At 35.4% G+C, this 18431-nt stretch overlaps 1 protein-coding gene across 1 annotated transcript in view; it reads left to right on the forward strand.

Moving 5' to 3' along the window:
* Nucleotides 1-18431, forward strand: part of Stam (signal transducing adaptor molecule) — a 39696-nt gene that overhangs the window by 14141 nt on the left and 7124 nt on the right. The window contains exons 3-9 of the mRNA XM_048367531.1: nt 5390-5465; nt 5546-5641; nt 7348-7494; nt 9930-10020; nt 11513-11705; nt 13247-13341; nt 16119-16207. Coding sequence (XP_048223488.1) covers nt 5390-5465; nt 5546-5641; nt 7348-7494; nt 9930-10020; nt 11513-11705; nt 13247-13341; nt 16119-16207 — 787 coding nt within the window. The remainder of the gene's footprint in view (nt 1-5389; nt 5466-5545; nt 5642-7347; nt 7495-9929; nt 10021-11512; nt 11706-13246; nt 13342-16118; nt 16208-18431) is intronic.

The raw sequence follows: 18431 nt of genomic DNA on the forward strand, positions 1-18431 counted from the left end.
ATATGTAATGATGATATAGAGGCCAATTTTTTTAATGTGGACATTGTTTATCAGAAGTACTTATTAGAATATTTATTGTTTTTTCATATATTTGAAATACATGAAAAATTTTTTGGCTTTTTAAAAACATGTTCTCATACATAGAATCTGGACTTAAAGAGAATAATATAAATATAAAATGGAATCTGGTGATAGAAACTAGTGAGAGGGCAGGAGAAAAAGGAGTGCTGAAGGGGTTGAATATGATTAAAATGTTTTATATGTGTATTTGATAATAAAATCAACCTATTAAAGATTGTGGGTTTTTTTTGTTTGTTTGTTTTTTTGGTTGTGGGGCTTGAACTTGGGATCTCGGCACTGTCCCTGAGCTGTTCTGCTTACTCTATCACTTTGAGTCACAGGGCTCCTTCTGGTTTTCTGGTGGTTACTTGGAGATGAAAGTCTCATGGACTTTCCTGCCTGGGCTGGCTTTGAACCAGGATCCTCAGATCACAACTTCCTGAATTACAAGTGTGAGCTAGAATTACAAGTGTGAGCCACCACTGTGATTCAAGTGGTAGAGTGTCTGCCTAGAAATACAAAGTCCTGAGTTTGAACCCAAGTTCAGGTCTGCAGTATGGTTGAAGTCATACAACTTTCCTAGCAAGCCCGAGAGCCTCAGTCCAGTACCACCAAACCTCAGCACCTCCAGAAAAAAGTTAGATGGATGATCCCTGGTTTTAAGAGATTTTCCTGTTGCATTTTGTTTTTACTTATGTCACATCTAGGTATAAGCTCATTTTTTACTTTTTAAAGTTTAGTCTTAGTCTGTATGCTTTCTCTCAGGATAATCCTTAATAATTGAGTCACTATTTGGGGATTTTAATTGAAACAACACTGAATCTATGACCTCATTTAGGAAATATATTGTCAACTTTAGTTAAAGTTAAGACATGATAGTTCTTTGTTCTTCCATCAGTTTCCTTTCCTCTTCCTCCTTCTTGTCTTCTTTCTCTGCCTTCCACAACCCTAAAGTTATCTGTCTCTAGTTCTTTTACATCCTCATTCATTTCCATGCATTAATTGGTTTGTGTGCATGGGTAACTCTTCATAGATATTATTAATAAAGAATTGTTTGAAAAGCATTAAAAATTGATACCATTTTAATAATACTGAGATTTTAAAAAAATCTTAGCTACTCAGTAACTTCTCACATATGTGATTTTTCCTTAATAATATTTTTACATACATGATTGTATTGTTCCTTTCTTGCTGTACTTTGTTATTGTTATACTGGATGGTAGATGGTCCTCCTGTCTCTAGGTATGTTTCATGGACTCCTTTCTTTATTAAAAAAGGACATTTTGTGATTGCACTATTATGCTTACTATTTATTAAAATGTTTTATTATCGATAACTTCTAAAACCATTGTGAGGTAATGTGCCTACAGGCTTGATAAATTGGTTTATATAGTTGGAGATCAATTCTGTTACAACAATTAATAAGATTCTTTATAGGTGAGCAATAAACTGTAGGATACTTATGGAGACATTCCGAATATGTTGTTTTTAATTTATTTTTATTGTAGTGTTCTGTGTATAAAGTAGAACTTACCCAGAGCACTTGTAAGTGAGCAGTTCAGTGACATTATAAAGTACATTCATACTGTGTTCCCTGCACAGTAACTCATTTTACCCCTGCGCCTAACACTTATATTTGCTTTCATTCTTTTAGGTCATCTAGTGAGTATTTGCAGAAAAATTATTGAGATCTGGTTTATGTTATTTAGGAATGTAAATAGTTTTGTTTAGAAATGTTGTAGTTTGTCAGTGAGCTATTCTTTTTGTTGGTGGTGGTGGTGCTTGTCCATGGGCTTGAACTCTGCACCTGAGCTTTTGTGCTTAAGGCTAGCTACTCTACCACTTAGTCATAGCTGTACTTCCAGCTTTTTGGGTGCTTAATTGGACATAAGAGTGTCATGAAGTTTCCTGCTCAGGCTGGCTTCCAAATGCAATCATCAGATTTCAGCCTCCTGAGTAGGTAGGATTACAGGCATGAGCCACAAGTGCCCAGCCAGTGAGATATTCTTGAGGGTTGATGTAGTGTAGCAAAACTGGTATCCATAATTTTGATGAGAGGGAAAAGAGAATGTGAGTCCTTATGATACAAATTTGTATCAAGTTGTTTAAAGTAGAGGAAATATATGGATTAGAATGTGGTCTACAAGGTGATTGTGTATTAGGCAGCAAGCTAGATTTTTAAGAATTCAGATTTGTTGCCATTTGATATTGCCCTAAAACTAAAAAAAATGTGGGCATATATTTAATAGGAGAATAGAATCAGAGCTGGTAGAAGGATGCTAGGAAAAAGCAGTTCTGTTTCAATAATTTTGTTTTTTTTCATTTTAAATGATTTATACCTAGTATATATAGAGAGAGTAGAATTACTTAAAGCATAAATGGAATAATGCGTTTTATTTTAAACCTTTTTTGCCCTTCTTTATCCAACTTTCTATGAAACATTTGTCTTACAATTATATTTCAGAAAATCTCATGTTTTCAGAGTGGGGAAAAGAGTCATTGTTGTAAAAATTATTCTGTGATCCAGAAATGTGGCTTGCAGTGATATGAAAAAATTTTCCTAATTTGTTAGGATTTTGAGACAGTCTTAATATGTAGCTTAAGCTGTCCTATAATTTTAATCTCCTGTCTCAGTCTCCTAAGTGTTATGGGTTGCAGTGTACTGTGTCATGCTTGGCTAAAAGATGAAAACTTACAAAGCTAATATGTATACCTGTTTCTATCAGCATTTCCTATAGGCAGTAACTTTTGCTTTTAGGTCTTTCCATTGTTTCTTTACATAAATATGTTTTACATTTATACATAATTATCATAGTGTATATACTGTTTTGCATTTATTAATTTGAATTCTTCATATATCCTGTCACTCTTAAAATGTGTTTCATTTATGCCTGTTAGTGTTGGACAAACTTAGAAATAATTTTGTAATTTAACATAATTTTTGGCTAGTGGCATGTAGAATACTTAGCACAATAATTCAACTACTGAGTAAGAATTATTTCATAATTTTAATCATTATATCAATCTCAGGTAACTGAGTAGATCCAGCCCTTCTTTGCTTAGATAGGAAAGTCCGTATTTGATTATACTGGACTTGAAACTTGTAAAGAGCACTCTGAAAATTTTTCAGGCTTGTCAAGATAGTCACATGGTTGTTAGTGTGCTGTTCCAGTTATGAGTAAGTAGTGAAGAATGCCAATTAGGTCATACGATAAATTGGTCTGTTTAGAAATCAAGAGAACTTTTAGACTAACAGTAGCAGTTTCTTTATCAAATCGTACCGTAAATTCTCTTCTCTGTTAGTGTTGATTGTTTGTGTATTCAATGTAATATAGTGGGGCTGGGAATATGGCCTAGTGGCAAGAGTGCTTGCCTCATATACATGAAGCCCTGGGTTCAATTCCCCAGCACCACATATATAGAAAACGGCCAGAAGTGGCGCTGTGGCTCAAGTGGCAGAGTGCTAGCCTTGAGCAAAAAGAAGCCAGGGACAGTGCTCAGGCCCTGAGTTCAAGGCCCAGGACTGGCAAAAAAAAAAAAATCAAATGTAATATATAGTGTGATAGTTTAATTATTCCTCATAAGTTGAAATTAAAATTTATAATTGACTTCTGAATTAAATTGTGCTATTATTTTATATGTGTATTGCTATTCCTTAACTTTAGTTAAAGATAATTGGCCAAAAGTGTAAAGCACGATGTAACTCTTTACTTGGCTAATGGATATATTTTGGTAGTAAATCCTTGACCTAATTTAATAGAATTTGAAGGATAAAATTATTTTATCTATCTATCTATCTATCTATCTATCTATCTATCTATCTATCTATCTATCTATCTATCTATTTTTGCTGATTCTTGGACTGGAAGTCTGGGCCTGGACACTATTTCTGTACTTTTTTGCTGGAGGCTAGCACTCTACCACTTGAGCTAAAGCTTCACTTTTGGCTTTTTGGTAGTTAATTGGAATCTCACAGATTTTCCTTCCTGGACTGGCTTTGAACCACAATCCTCAGATCTCAGCCTCCTGAATAGCTAGGATTATAAACATGAGCCACTGGCATTTGGCTAAAATGGATTTTCAGAGGTATTAGTCCATCATGGCAGAGGAGGAGGAATGATGAATGGAGCAGAGCAGCCTGCAACATGAGGTCAAAAGCAGAGAGAATGACTGTGCTAATGAGTTTTCTTTGTTTACCATTTTCATTCCATTTGGGCCCCAGTTTATGGGATGGTGCCATCTACTTTCAGGCTTCCTGAATTTTGATTTCTTTCTACTTAGTTCAGTGAGATTTCTCTGTTCTTCTTGGGATCACCATCCTTTCACTGTAATCTGTGGTTAGATAGTGAGTATACACTAATATGGGAAGGAGGTTGTGACAACCCTGTAGTTTAATATGTTTTCTTTCTCGGGGAATTATCATTCAGCAGTACTGTCTGCCAACATTTATGCCAACATTTATGTGTGTGTGTGTAATTATTATATATAAAATATTACAACAGATGTATTTTCTATTAAAGGGAATTGACAGCAATATCATTGACCTCTGACTTAAAGCAAGAAGAGATGCACCTCCCTTGGTCCTGAGATGTGGGTGGGTGGGGAATGAGCTCAGAGGATGAACCTAGGTTGGAAATTTGACCAGATATCACCACCACAGAGGAAGACACAACTTGGGAAACTACCCAAGTGTTTTAGCCTTATAAAGAAGGAATGTCTTAGTTACACTCTTGCATATCTGTAAACAAAGCTTCTCCACATGGGAGGCAGTGTCCTTTTGTGTGTCAGAATTCCTGAATGCCTGACTGCTATACTTCACTAAGGCCTGTTACATCTCTTTGGACATGTCTACACTTCCCCTCTCCAGGGGTTACTGTAGAACAGGGGCCAACCTACTGTAGCCAGCTCCTGGCGGTGATCAGATATGGCCTAGGTTCAGAGCAAGCTGCTCTTACTCCTGTGGGACACATTTGTTTATGTATATTTAAAACTTATTTTCTCATTTTTCTAATTGTACAGCAGAAATATAAATCTGGTCACATTAACTCTATCACAGCTGGAACTGGAAGGCCTGGGCCTTCCAAGACCTATTTTTAAAACCTTTTCATGTACCATTAGCCTGAAATGTCAAAACTGTGATTAGTAAGCAAGAGAGTTAATTTTATTAGAAAAATTTAAAAGGAATAGTTTGTGTACAGTTTTTTAAACAAACCATTAATAAAAATTAGACTGTACCATATCATTACCTTTGTACAGTACTCTATTGACTGCAGAAGCTTGAGGGAAAGGCTGTATATATTATTAGCCATTAATGTTTCTCATTTTGCAGACCTAAAGATTGTCTCCGGTCTATTATGAGGCGAGTGAACCATAAAGACCCCCACGTTGCTATGCAAGCTCTGACTGTGAGTTGTTTCAGTTTAAGCTGTACCTGAAAGTATTTGACAGATTTGAGCCCTTTTAATGTTTGATTTTGTGTTTCTAGCTTCTAGGGGCATGTGTATCAAACTGTGGCAAAATTTTTCATTTAGAAGTATGTTCACGAGACTTTGCTAGTGAAGTAAGCAACGTATTAAATAAGGTAAGGAGTGATATTTTCAGAAATAAAGATCCTCTTCATGAATTCTAATGTTCTACTCTATACCTTTCCAGTCACAAAGGACTATTATGTGTGTTTCCTAGGCTATGTCTGGACTGTATAAGTCTGTACTGTGCTTACCATTTTATTGAGAGTTAATATTTTTCAAGCCACAAAAAAGTGAGTTTTAACTTTTCCCTTCAACTATGAAAGCATCCATATTTATCTAATTAACCCTTTACCTAATTGACCCTTTCAGAAAAGACTGCCAAAATATAAGGCATTGTTGAAGTTTCATCATACCTGATGGCCATTACAGGATTCTAATGCTTATATATATTTTAGCACTCTATTACTTTTACTATCATGCCAGCCAAAATTTTCGGTTGCCCCTAAAGTGGTGGCAGGACATTTCCTGCCAGAGATTGTCCTACACCGTCCAGAGATGGGCTGGTTGTGATTCCAAAGGAAGAAGCACTAAGCATTTTAAAGCATTTGTTAGTGGAACTTCTGTACACTGGACTGGCAGTGCTCTCTTCCTGATGACATTGAGAAAAGTACGTTCTGTGTAGTTCTGTCTAGAACAAGGTGGTCAGGACTTGGAGTTTCTATGAGGGTTTAAGAAATTTACCTCAGCCAAGGCAAGGGTTAGTTTACCAACATCAATCTTTTACTGTTTCAGATTACAACTTGGACAACTTGTTATCAATGCCTGGGAATGTTCAGGGTCTGTTTTGGGGTTCAAGTATGTAGAAGAAAATATGAACTAGTTGGACCACACAGTGGTCAAAATGCTCTGTGTTTCTCCAGGACAGAGAAACACTGCAGGGGAACCTGAGTGGCCTTGAAATTGCCAACTTACTTGCATGTGAGACCAAAACTTCAATTCTACAATACAGGGAATTTTTTAAAAAAGTAAATAATAGGTGTTTTCTTAGTAAACATTTGTGCTAGTTACTTGGGAAGTGGGGATGCAGAGATTGGGAGAATCATGACACAATGCCAACCCAGGACAAATCAGAAACCAACTAAAGAAAAACACAAGTCCTTGAGACCCTATCACAACTAATAAAAGCTGAGTATAACGGTACATTCCTGCCATCTCATTTAGCAAGAAGCTAAATAGGAATGTCATTTTCTAGGTTGACCCAGACATAAACATGAATCCGTATTTGAAAAATAACTAAAGCAAAAGGGATGGAGTCGTGGGCTCAAGGGTTAGAGCACCTACTTTGAAAAGCTATGGCTCTGAGCTCAAATCCCAGTATGGCAAAGAAAAAAAAAAAAGAATTGAAGAACTATACCAATAATTCTGTCCTTTCCAGTTTTCTGTTGGTCTTCAAAAAGCAAGAAAAAATAAACTACTTTATCTTTCAGATGTACAAACTATATTTGGTTGTAGAATTCTCTGAGAAGTCCTGTCTTTCTGATTTTCATAATTAAGTTATTGCATATGTAATGTTTCAGTTTTGAAGTGATTCATATAATTATGTATATGTATGCATTTCATTGTCTTCGTAGTGTTAACATTTCTGATGACTGCATTTTCTTATTTTCACATGGGTCTATAGGAGTAAATTATCATTCAAAATATAAGACTTATCAATTTCAAGTATTTGAAATAAAGAATGTGTAATTTTCTAACATTTCTGTATTAAATGCCTAGCGAAAAAGTAGGTGCTTTTTCATTCTTCTTCCCTATTTCTTAGGGTCATCCTAAGGTTTGTGAGAAATTAAAGGCACTAATGGTGGAGTGGACAGATGAATTTAAGAATGACCCACAGCTTAGTCTAATATCAGCAATGATTAAAAACCTCAAAGAACAAGGAGTTACCTTCCCAGCTATTGGCTCTCAGGTACTTTGAAAGTGTCTTGTATTACAGTTTGCTTTTCCACAGTAGCACATTCATTTGACATTTTCTTTACTGCCATTGATTGGGTTACTTTAGAGGAAATGTTTATCTAAAGTGTCCAAAATACCATAGTGGAATATTGATAGGCACCATCCTCAACTTTCCCACTATTTCTCCTTTATAAATCAAGTGGTTTAACATTTTGCACTTGTAAACGTTTTAACATAGTTTAATGTAGTTAAAATCAAAATTGCTGTATTAAATCAGGTAGTCCTGACAGTCTCAGTAAATTTTCATAATGCTATAATTTTATCTACAAAGAATGAAAGCTCAAAAATCAGGATCCCTTTAAACTTTGTAGATGAGTTTTTAAGTTTTTTTAATAAGGAAATTATATTAAAAATGGGAAGGAGATAGGAGAAAGAAATGGAAAGAGATGCACACAAAACTACTTTTCCTTAATAAGAACTGACCAGTATACAGTCCTCTTCCTTTTGCTCAACAGATAAGATTGAACTGGTTAGCCTTCCTCCTCCTCCTCCTCCTCCTCCTCCTCCTCCTCCTCCTCCCCTCCTCCCTCCTCCCTCCTCCCTCCTTCCTCCTCCTCTCTCCTCCTCCTCCCCTCCCTCCTCCCCCCCACACACCATTAATGGGATCAATCTCTGATTTATGTCGTGTAGGAAAAAGATGAAGTGATATCTTCTGTATTTCCTTTCTAGATAGCATCGTCTAGGGTGCCCAACTGATATGTGGGTGGCTGAAAATGTGTCTGTCCCTACTGTCTGGATCAGGATGAATGTTGAGTGATGTGAAATGATGACTAGAACACCCTCTCTATGAAGGACTTGCCATCTCTACTTAACCACTTCAAGGAGTCACGCAGACTACTGCTTTCACCCACAGCTATCTAGATTTTCTTTCCACAGCATTTCCATTTTGTTGGAGTGCTCTTTAGATTGTGAAGATCTGTGAATATATCTGAGAGAACATAGAAGCAAAGGACATTTTTCTCTGAATGAAAAGAAATCAGTTTATGATTAAGTTTACAGTGCTATAGCTTTGAAGCATTTTCATGCATAATTGTTAGTTGGCTTTACTAAGTATAATTTTGAAATCTATTAATTAAGGAACAGTTTTATTCAATTTAATCTAAAATATAAATCTTGACACCAGAAACAATGTGGACCTAACAATAGATTGACTTCAGGAAACCAGAATTGCATTTTTTATACCTATTCTAGAACTTGTTATACAAAACATGATTCATTGATAAGCATTATGAAGATATACAGCTAGAGAGTAGTAGATGTGGAATTTGAAACCATGTTTGCCTGACTCGAAAACTTGGATTTTTAATCACCATGTCATCATACCTTGTTTGAAATTGTTATCAGAAGAACACAGAGAAAAGAGGTATAATTACAGAGTTTAGGAGAAAGTGATGTTTTAGCTTCCTATTGGCTGGTGAGTTGACTAAATGGATAAAAGTGATGGAACTAGAGGAGGCATTGTTAAGTAGGAGTAAATGGTGTATAGGACAGTACATAGGCTACTCAGGAAATGCTAACAGTGTCTGGTAGAATGGTTAAAATGAGCCTAGCAAAGTAGGCTTCATTTTATTTGGATTGAATGCATGCAAAAATGAGAAGTTTGGAATTCTAGATATGTGAATTACATTGTATGTGTACTGTACATTATCTTGTTCATAACCTTTGTTTAGAGTAGCAGCATCCTGTCAAAATTAACTACTTGTATTTTAGTTCATAACAACATTTTAGGGCCACTTACATTGTTACAAATCTTGAGTTCCTGAAGATAACCTAACTTTTGGTTTGTAAAGAGATAACTACTAAATCAATATTAAGTGTTGTGAACTATTTGTTTTTAAAATAGTCATCTGCTTCTACCTTCTAACTTCTTTGAGTTTCACCTTGTCTGCAAATCTGAGGCAGTGGAGTATTTGTTTTTCACTCTTTTTTTCCTTTGGTCAGTCATAGGGCTTGAAATCAGGGCCTTGGTGCTGTCCCTGAGCTCTTTTCCTCAAAGCTAGCGCTCTACCACTTTGAGTTACAGCTCCACTTTCAGTTTTCTGATAGTTGGAGAGAAGAGTCTCATGGACTTTCCTGCCCAGGCTGGCTTGGAACCACAGTCCTCAGATCTCAGCCTCCTGAGTAGCTAGGATTACAAGAGTTGAGCCACTGGCACCTGGTTTGCTTTTCACTCTTTTAAGTGTCCAGTTGATTCCATTCTCTTTCTCCTGATTTTGACATTCTTGCCTCTCTTTTTTAAGGTAGAATTTCTTCAGATTGGATTCTTTCTTTAGAAATCTAAAGTAGATTGATAAAAGCAGTAGATTGATACAGGTTCTTAGATTAGGGATTGGTTGGAGAATTTAAGAACAACTCTCAAATATTATGTTCTTTTTGTGTGTGCATTAGGCTGCAGAACAAGCAAAAGCAAGCCCAGCTCTAGTCACCAAGGATCCTGGCACTGCGGCCAACAAAAAGGAAGAAGAAGACTTAGCAAAAGGTGAATCCCTGGATATGTTAAGCAAACTAAGTAGCCTCTCTCTCTCTCTCTCTCTCTCTCTCTCTCTCTCTCTCTCTCTCTCTCTCTCTCTCTCTCATGTGGTGGTACTGGGGCTTGAATTTAGGGCCTTGGGCTTGCTAGACTGATGTTCAACACTGAGCCACACCTCTGGCCATAGCTTTTCCTTTAAGTATTCAAAGATAAAGGAAAACTACTCTATAACTAAAGCAAAAATATACCATACTCCCTTTTCAGCGCCATTTTTTTACTCTCCTCTTCAGAGGCAACTATTACCATGTATGTCCTTTTAGTCTATGTTTTTGTATTTTTACTACATTATATATCCAAAAAACAATATCACACACTTTTGCTATTCACCAAATTCTTTTTTCATAAGCAGCATATTAGAAGTATCACATGCAACTTGATCTTTTCATTTATTTATGTTTGAGATCTGTTTATGATGAGACCTATGAGTTAATTTGTTTCACTATCTAATATTCCTATATAGTAGCATATCATGTCTTTTTTGTTCTCTACTGATAGGCATTTGTGTTGTTTCTCATTTTTTTTTCATACTGGCAGTGTGTGGTAAATGTCCATCAACCTGTTCTCTTGCACATATGTATGTATGTGACTCCTATGGATGACAAAGTGATATTGTTGGATAATGTAATTGGTGTGTGTTCAACTTTGCTAAATGTTTCAGTGCTTTTATTTTTCTATAACCAATGTATGGAAGCTTAATTATGATTATAATTTCCTAAAAACCATTGATATTTATTTATTTTTGTGAATCTAATAGGCTTGAACTAACAAAAAGATTGAAGGGGCTGGGGATATGGCCTAGTGGCAAAGAGTGCTTGCCTCATATACATGAAGCCCTGGGTTCAATTCCCCAGCACCACATTATATACAGAAAACAGCCAGAAGTGGCACTGTGGCTCAAGTGGCAGAGTGCTAGCCTTGAGTACAAAGAAGCCAGGGAGAGTGCTCAGGCCCTGAGTCCAAGCCTCAGGACTGGCAAAAGAAAAAAAAAAAAAGATTTAGCTTCTTAGATACCATCTAGGAGACTGGTTAAGTAAGTCTGCAGTGAAACTTGGCACACTTAAATTTTCCAGGTGATTTTGATGATCATTTTGAGAACCTAAAGAAAATATTAAATATTTCTTACTAAACATTTTTAAAGTCTGTTTTTATTGTCCAGCATAATTTAAACTTTTTCTTTTTCAGTAAAAGTAATAGTCATGGCCTGGCGGAGTGGCTCAAGTTGTAAAGTACTTGCTTAGCAAGCATGATGACCTGATTCAAACCCTAGTCCCCCATGGCCAAAATAGTCTTGAACAAATGACATAATGATTTTTGTTCACTATGTGAAGATTGATCCTAGTTTTTTTTTTTTAATACTGTGGGAAAAAATGTTACTTATTTGTGAGTCATGTTTTTGTACCTTTGTGGGGATTTAGGTCTTTAAAAACTTATTATTTTCCAGCCATTGAGCTGTCCCTCAAGGAGCAAAGGCAGCAGTCAACTCCTCTTTCCACTTTGTACCCAAGCACCTCCGGTCTCCTAACTAATCACCAACATGAAGGCCGAAAAGTTCGGGCTATCTATGACTTTGAAGCTGCTGAAGATAACGAACTTACTTTTAAAGCTGGAGAAATTATTACAGTTCTTGATGACAGGTAATAATTAATTATAAATTATAATTTTATAATTCTAGTGAAAAGCTAAATAATGTTTCTGTGTTTTATATTATTCCTATTTAATGCAGTTACCTGATGTACTCATAATGTTAACCAGATATTTAGATGATAGTTCATTTGCTTATCTATCATATGTATATTCTTGCTTTGTAGTTTAGTTTTTCCTCATTTTTTATGCTTTTACATTTTTTGGAAGCCTATTTATTTGTGGTTTCATTTAATAAAATAGATGGTTAAATCATTTAAGACATTTTAGAAAATATACTGACTTTAGAAAATATACTTGTTTTGTAAGAAGTTCATAATGTTGATTTTACTTGGAACAAAATAATTTTATGGGGGCCTGGGGATATGGCCTAGTGGCAAAAGTGCCTGCCTCATATACATGAGGCCCTGGGTTCGATTCCCCAGCACCACATATACAGAAAATGGCCAGAAGTGGCGCTGTGGCTCAAGTGGCAGAGTGCTAGCCTTGAACAAAAAGAAGCCAGGGACAGTGCTCAGGCCCTGAGTCCAAGCCCCAAGGACTGGCCAAAAAAAAAAAATAATAATTTTATTCTGTATTATCATAGAAAAATGCATCATTTTTTAGAGCTAGAGCTAGTTGATGATTTATGTGACAGTGAGTCAGCAGTACTAGTAAAATTTGCAAGTGATTTTTAAAAATAAGGTGGGATTGGTTTAGGGTTATCTCTGTAGTGTCATTGACTAGCCCTTTTTGTGTTGCCATAATAAAGCACTGGTCTGGGTGATTTAACTAACAGAAACTCACTTCTCATAGTTGTAGAGGAAGGAGAGTACAGATACCACAGATTCCAGTGTTCTCCTTTCACAAGTAGGGCAATGAGCTTCTGGAGTCTCTTTAATAAGGTTGCTAATCCTACTCCAGATTTTTTCCACATCACCTAATCCTCTTCTAAAAGCTTTCCCATCACCATGGAAATTAGAATTTCAAAAGACAAACTTTAGATCAGATTGTAGCATTTGTATTTTAACATTTTTTTATGTAGAGTTCCCAGAAAAAATAAACTATAAAACTTCATTCTTGGAATGACACAAAACTTGAGTCTTTTATTCTTTGAAATTTTTTTTAGTGACTACTTGCTAGTTTTCTGAATAGTGAGCATGGAGAATATGTCATATTTATAGTTAGACACTAAAAGTTTCTTGCTCTTTGTGAATTTGTGAAGTGTTGTGCTCTATGTGGTGTGTGTGTGTGAATTAGTTTATCTTTATATCTTACTATCATCAGCCTTATGCTAGAGCCCTTGAGCCACCTAAAATTGACAGTTTTTAAGCACTAGGATTTTCAAAGCATTCACTGACGTTCAAAAAGATGCAGACCTGTAGAGATTATTCTTTCATGCCTTATTTCTTACTGGTAGTGAAGATCCGTTCATTGATTTCTCTACTGGATTGTTGTGGGATTCCAATCTAGTCGGGATACAAGTTAAATACTATGAAAGGTAAAAATTTATAGAAATGAAAATATAGTAAAGCATTTTTTTGTTTGTTCATAGTGATCCTAACTGGTGGAAAGGCGAAACTCATCAAGGCATAGGATTGTTTCCCTCTAATTTTGTGACTGCTGATCTCACTGCTGAACCAGAAATGAGTAAGTGTGTTTTACTTTGTCCCCAGGTGATAGATAATCAACAACCTGCTCAATGAAAGTTAGGTGTTAAAGTCAACTTTCTGAATCAGTGGCTTTTCAGGTGCTAGTGACTACAAGGTGTTCATTGAAAATTTCAGTTTTTTAGATTATTTACCAGAAATAGATCAATTATGGGCTTTTCATTATCATCTGTATCTATATCGATACCATTATAAAAGTGCAAGTTCACTAAGAAGTGTCCTTTTCAAGCTAATGAAGAGTGATGAAACAGTGTGACTTTAAAGTGCAGGGAAGCTTGCCAGCAATAGGCTCGGAGCCACAAAACAATCTTATGTCCCCATGTCAGGTATACAGAATTTGAACCATTATGTTTAAGCTTCTGTTACGTAAGAAAACATGTGTTCAGGCCTGGGAAAATTTTCTGTTAGTGACTGAAGGACTCAAAATTTCTACATTTTCTATGTAAGTTAGGAAGCTGCAGTCACAAGTAGGGTATATCTTTTTTGTCTTCAAAGAAAGTGACAAGCCATAACATCCCCAATTGTTTTGTAGTTCACAAGAATTTTAAGACTTTCTGCCTTAGCATCTTTATTTTTCTCCCAGTTTCAGTGAATCTTACCTACAGTGTATATTACATATATACTTATAGAATAAATGATGTGCAAGTACATGTGTTAACAGTGAAGAGACACTCTCTTTGAAGAGAGAGTTTTAACTTCTGGCAGTTACTGCCAGCTTATCTTGTGTCATTTTTGTAGACAAAGATTTCTGATACCCGTTCTTTTAGTCAACTTCCTTTTTGCTATTACTAAAAACATGTAGTGATTTATTTTAATGGCATTGCATAATATTCCTTTTACTAACTTGGGCAGGTTGTATTTTCTTTGGGTTTGGGGTTTGGGTGTTTTGTTGTTGTTGTTTCAGTATGGCATGTGTTAGAAAGATTAAAATGGTTTTGGACAGGGTCTAAGATCTCATGCATTGTGAGTCATATCTGTTTCAACTTTTTTCCATCATATGACAGTGCACTTTTATTATGAGCTTTTTAGTACTTTGTGTCACCCCGGGCAATATAAAAGAGAGAAAGAGCAGGACCCAAGCTCATTTCATTTAATTATGGTTCTCAAACTTGACAAATGAATGCTCATATGACCCATGCTTTACGAAATCTGTCACATAGAAACATCTGCTCTACTTAGTTGTTTAGGAGTTACAGTTTGATATTGTGAAAATGCCATACATACATATATATACATATATATATGAAAAAGTATTTTTACATTCTACACATGTAGTATTAATAGCCATGTGGAAGAGGGTTCCAAACTCTGTATTGTCATCTGTATTATTCTCTTATGGGTAAGAGGCAATGCAGTGCTGGCCCAGCTTCCTATTTGTTAATAATTTACAGTTTTCAAAGCAAAAATGTCTAAGCAGATGTCTCTTTCCCCCTGTGTGAAAATGAATCTGCTAAAATTACTTTGTAGAATTTTGCTTTATGGTGATTTTAATGGAGTGAATATATTCCTCATGTTGGAAATCCAACTATTCCTATTTTATGTAAAGGCACACAACACAGAATTCAGTGTTTGTAAGACTTCCTGTTTTCAGAATAAAATCAAAAGCCCTACCCCACTGGTTTGGACTAATGGAACAAGATAGATAGGTATTCAAATCCAGTGTTGTTACTTATTAGGTTTTCTCTTCATGAGTTTCTCTTTTGTTCTTGTAAAACACCTTCCTTGTAAAAAGGGCTTATTATGCAGAATTGTTTTGGAGTTCATTGGGGGGAATAATATATCCTTTGAGTACGCTGAATAGCTTATTTACCTTTATTGCTGCTGGTCTGTCATCTCTTTCCCTTTGGATTCTTAGTGTTTTTATGATTTCTGAATCATCTTACTACTAGATGGGTGAAAATATACAAGTTCTTCAGAAATGATTATGTGCTTTTTAGATTATTTGCAAGTTGCCATTTTAGTAATCTTACATTTACTAAATTATATATTTTTCTCTTGCTTTTAGGGTTTGGTTGTTTGGTTTTTTTCAAGATAGACTCTCATTTACTGTGTAGCCTAGACTGACCCTGAGTTTGAGGTTCTCCTACCTCCACTTTTTGAGTGCTGGAATTGAAAGTGTACATTATCACACCCCTGCCCATAACAGTGTTAAAGATGGCTCTGGTGAGCAAAAAAAAAACAAAAAAAAAAATGTGCTCTGTCCAGTGATGACTTTTTCTTTTCCTTAATTAGTTAGATGTGCTGGTAAATAAGGATCTCTGCCACGGCCATATCCAAAGTTCCTCAGTGGCCTGGATCTTCTTGTGTTGGTAGAGTGCTGAGTTGCATATAGCTGACTTTCAAACTTAATATGTCAAAGTAGAGAGTTTTTTTTTCCCCCTTCAAGTGAAACTTTCCTTTGAAGAAGACATAATTTAGAAAGAGGATTTGTTTGAAGTTGCAAAATTCATTTATGCTATTGTTAAACTTTTCCTTTTCTAACACTTTATTGAACTCTGTGGTGATTTATATTTGTTTTTGAAAACATAACTTTTTAAATGAAGTCTCCTATAGAAAACATGAAATCTTTACAAGAGAAAATTAAGAAATCTTGATAGTATTTCATAATGTTCTGCCATTATTGCTTAAATCTGCAATCCAATCATTCCTTAAGTTGAGTCTCAACTTGATGGGATTAAAAGATAAGTTCTAAATTTTTCTTACAACTTAAAATTTTACATGAATTTAAATTTTATTATATTTAAACCTATTTTACAGTTAAAACAGAGAAGAAGACGGTACAATTCAGTGATGAAGTTCAGATAGAGACAATAGAACCAGAGCCAGAGCCAGCCTTTATTGATGAAGTAAGTAATTTTCTTGGTAATGCATTTTATACTTTGTACCAAAGTTGGAATGCTTGTTTTCTTTTAAAATAATTGATACTTAATATTTTATTTTTATAAAAAGTCACACAACATAGACAAAGCAGAGATAGTTGTTGAGAAACTTTCTCTAAACTTGTTTTTACCCTATGAAGACCTCATTATTTTAAATTCCTGATTAGGGGGATGAGAATGGTCAGCTTTGTTCAGTGAGATGGAATTGTTAGGATTTTTGTGCCTAGGTTGGACTCCAACCATGATCTTTCCCAGTCTCAGATTATTAAGTAGCCAGGATGACAAGCATGAGCCCTTAGTGCCTGGCACTTTTATATGTTATTTTTATTGTAAGGGAACTTAACAGAGTTAGACTTTAAAGTATATTACCTTAGGGTAAAATTTTGGAAAAATGGTGAGAGCAAGAAGAAAAAGGGATAATTTGAAATTCTGGTTAGACTTTGTTTTTGTTTTGGGGCTAGACATTTAACCCAGGGCCTTTCACATGCCAGGCAAGTGCTCTACCAAACCTCATCATTAGCCTATGTTTATAAAATGGTAATGTTGGGTACAAATTGCTGTGGTATTTGACATCCTCTAAATATATTTAAAAGAGTGCAGTTTTTATTTTACAATGTCAATATGTTATGTCCTAGAAAACAATACTTATCCTTTAACATTTTAAGTGTATGAGAAATCACCTTTAAGATATGTAAAAGAATTTGTACGTTTTGACTTTACTTTAGAGAGACAGAGCAGACAATTTGCAAAGTGTTCTTTGAGAAAAACTGTACAACACTCACTGCTAACAGCTGAGGAATCGGCTAGGTCAGGAAAAAGCTGTATTTGGTGAGATTGCATTACCGAGGGCCTGAATATAGTCAGACTATTTAGTGGTCTGTATAGAAACCCAGTTTCTATGATGGTAAGTAATGTTAAATAGTGTATAGTACTTTTTTTTTTGCTAGTCCTGCAGCTTGAACTTGGGGGTCTGGGCACTTGTCTCTGAGCTTCTTTTTGCTCAAGGCCAGCACTCTACTTCTTGAGCCACAGAGCCACTTCTGGCATTTTCCGTTTATGTGGTACTGAGAAACTGAACTCAGGGCTTCATGCATGCTAGGCAAGCACTCTACCACTGGGCCACCTTCCCTGACCAGTGTATAGTACCTTTAAACAAGCAAAAAGAAAAAAAAATGTACATGTTTGTTGACTTATTTTACATTTTTGGGATATAGGACTGTTCGCAGATATGTGCCATCTTTATTTTGGACTTCTTTTTTCTCTTGAGTTATTTTATTTTCTCCCATTTCTAAGGTTTGGACCTTGTATGTGGTAGGCAACATTCTACCACTGAGTTACATCTCCACCTCCTTCTTTAGACTTTAATCTGAAAATGAAAATTGTGACTCTTTTACATTGAAAAATAGTATTCATATCAAAATACAGAATTCATTTGGCTTGAGAGGAGTTTTTAACACATTGTGTCACATTCATTCTGAAGATTAATTCAGAACAGAGTTTTTATTTTAAATAACTACTTTAGGGTTAGTGGTCGCTAAATTACTTGGCCTATGTACTTGTGCATAATAGTAGCATAACTTCATAATAACTTTATGGAATAAGGTTTGTAGTATTCTTTGGTAAATTAGGAATACATAAGTACCTACATAATATATAGATGTATTTATAGAATGATGATTTATTTGTTCCTTTGGTCCTCAACAGAAACATGTTCCAAAATAGATGTGCATCATTGGTTTGAGATACCGTTCGATCTTTCCTTCACAGAAAAATGGAAACTACAGTTTCCTTTTTTTGACAAACTAAAACACTGGTAGAAAGAAGATAGAGTAAATCTTTGGTGGCTGTAATGGAGCTGAGTTCGGCCTTACTGGAACAGCTGCTGCATTCATTGTGGACAAGAAGTAATGACTGAGTTATTAGTCATAACAAGCTGTCTTGAGAATGATGCCACACCTGTCATATGGCTAAGCTACAGCTGCTCTGAAAAGAAATTCTTTAGCATGTTAGAGAGACTGGAAAGCTCACATTTTAAGTTTAAATGTGGTGGTCCTATTGCTTCTAATTTGAGAGATGCTCTGATAGCAGTTGTAAAATACATAGCTTTTAAGGGTCTGACTATATAGTTCAAAAGAGAATACAAAGGGTGCTGACACAGAAAAAACAAATTAGTGTCCATAACTGAACTACA

This window comes from Perognathus longimembris, chromosome 18 (assembly GCF_023159225.1).
Source record: "Perognathus longimembris pacificus isolate PPM17 chromosome 18, ASM2315922v1, whole genome shotgun sequence".
In the NCBI taxonomy this organism is placed as follows: domain Eukaryota; kingdom Metazoa; phylum Chordata; class Mammalia; order Rodentia; family Heteromyidae; genus Perognathus; species Perognathus longimembris.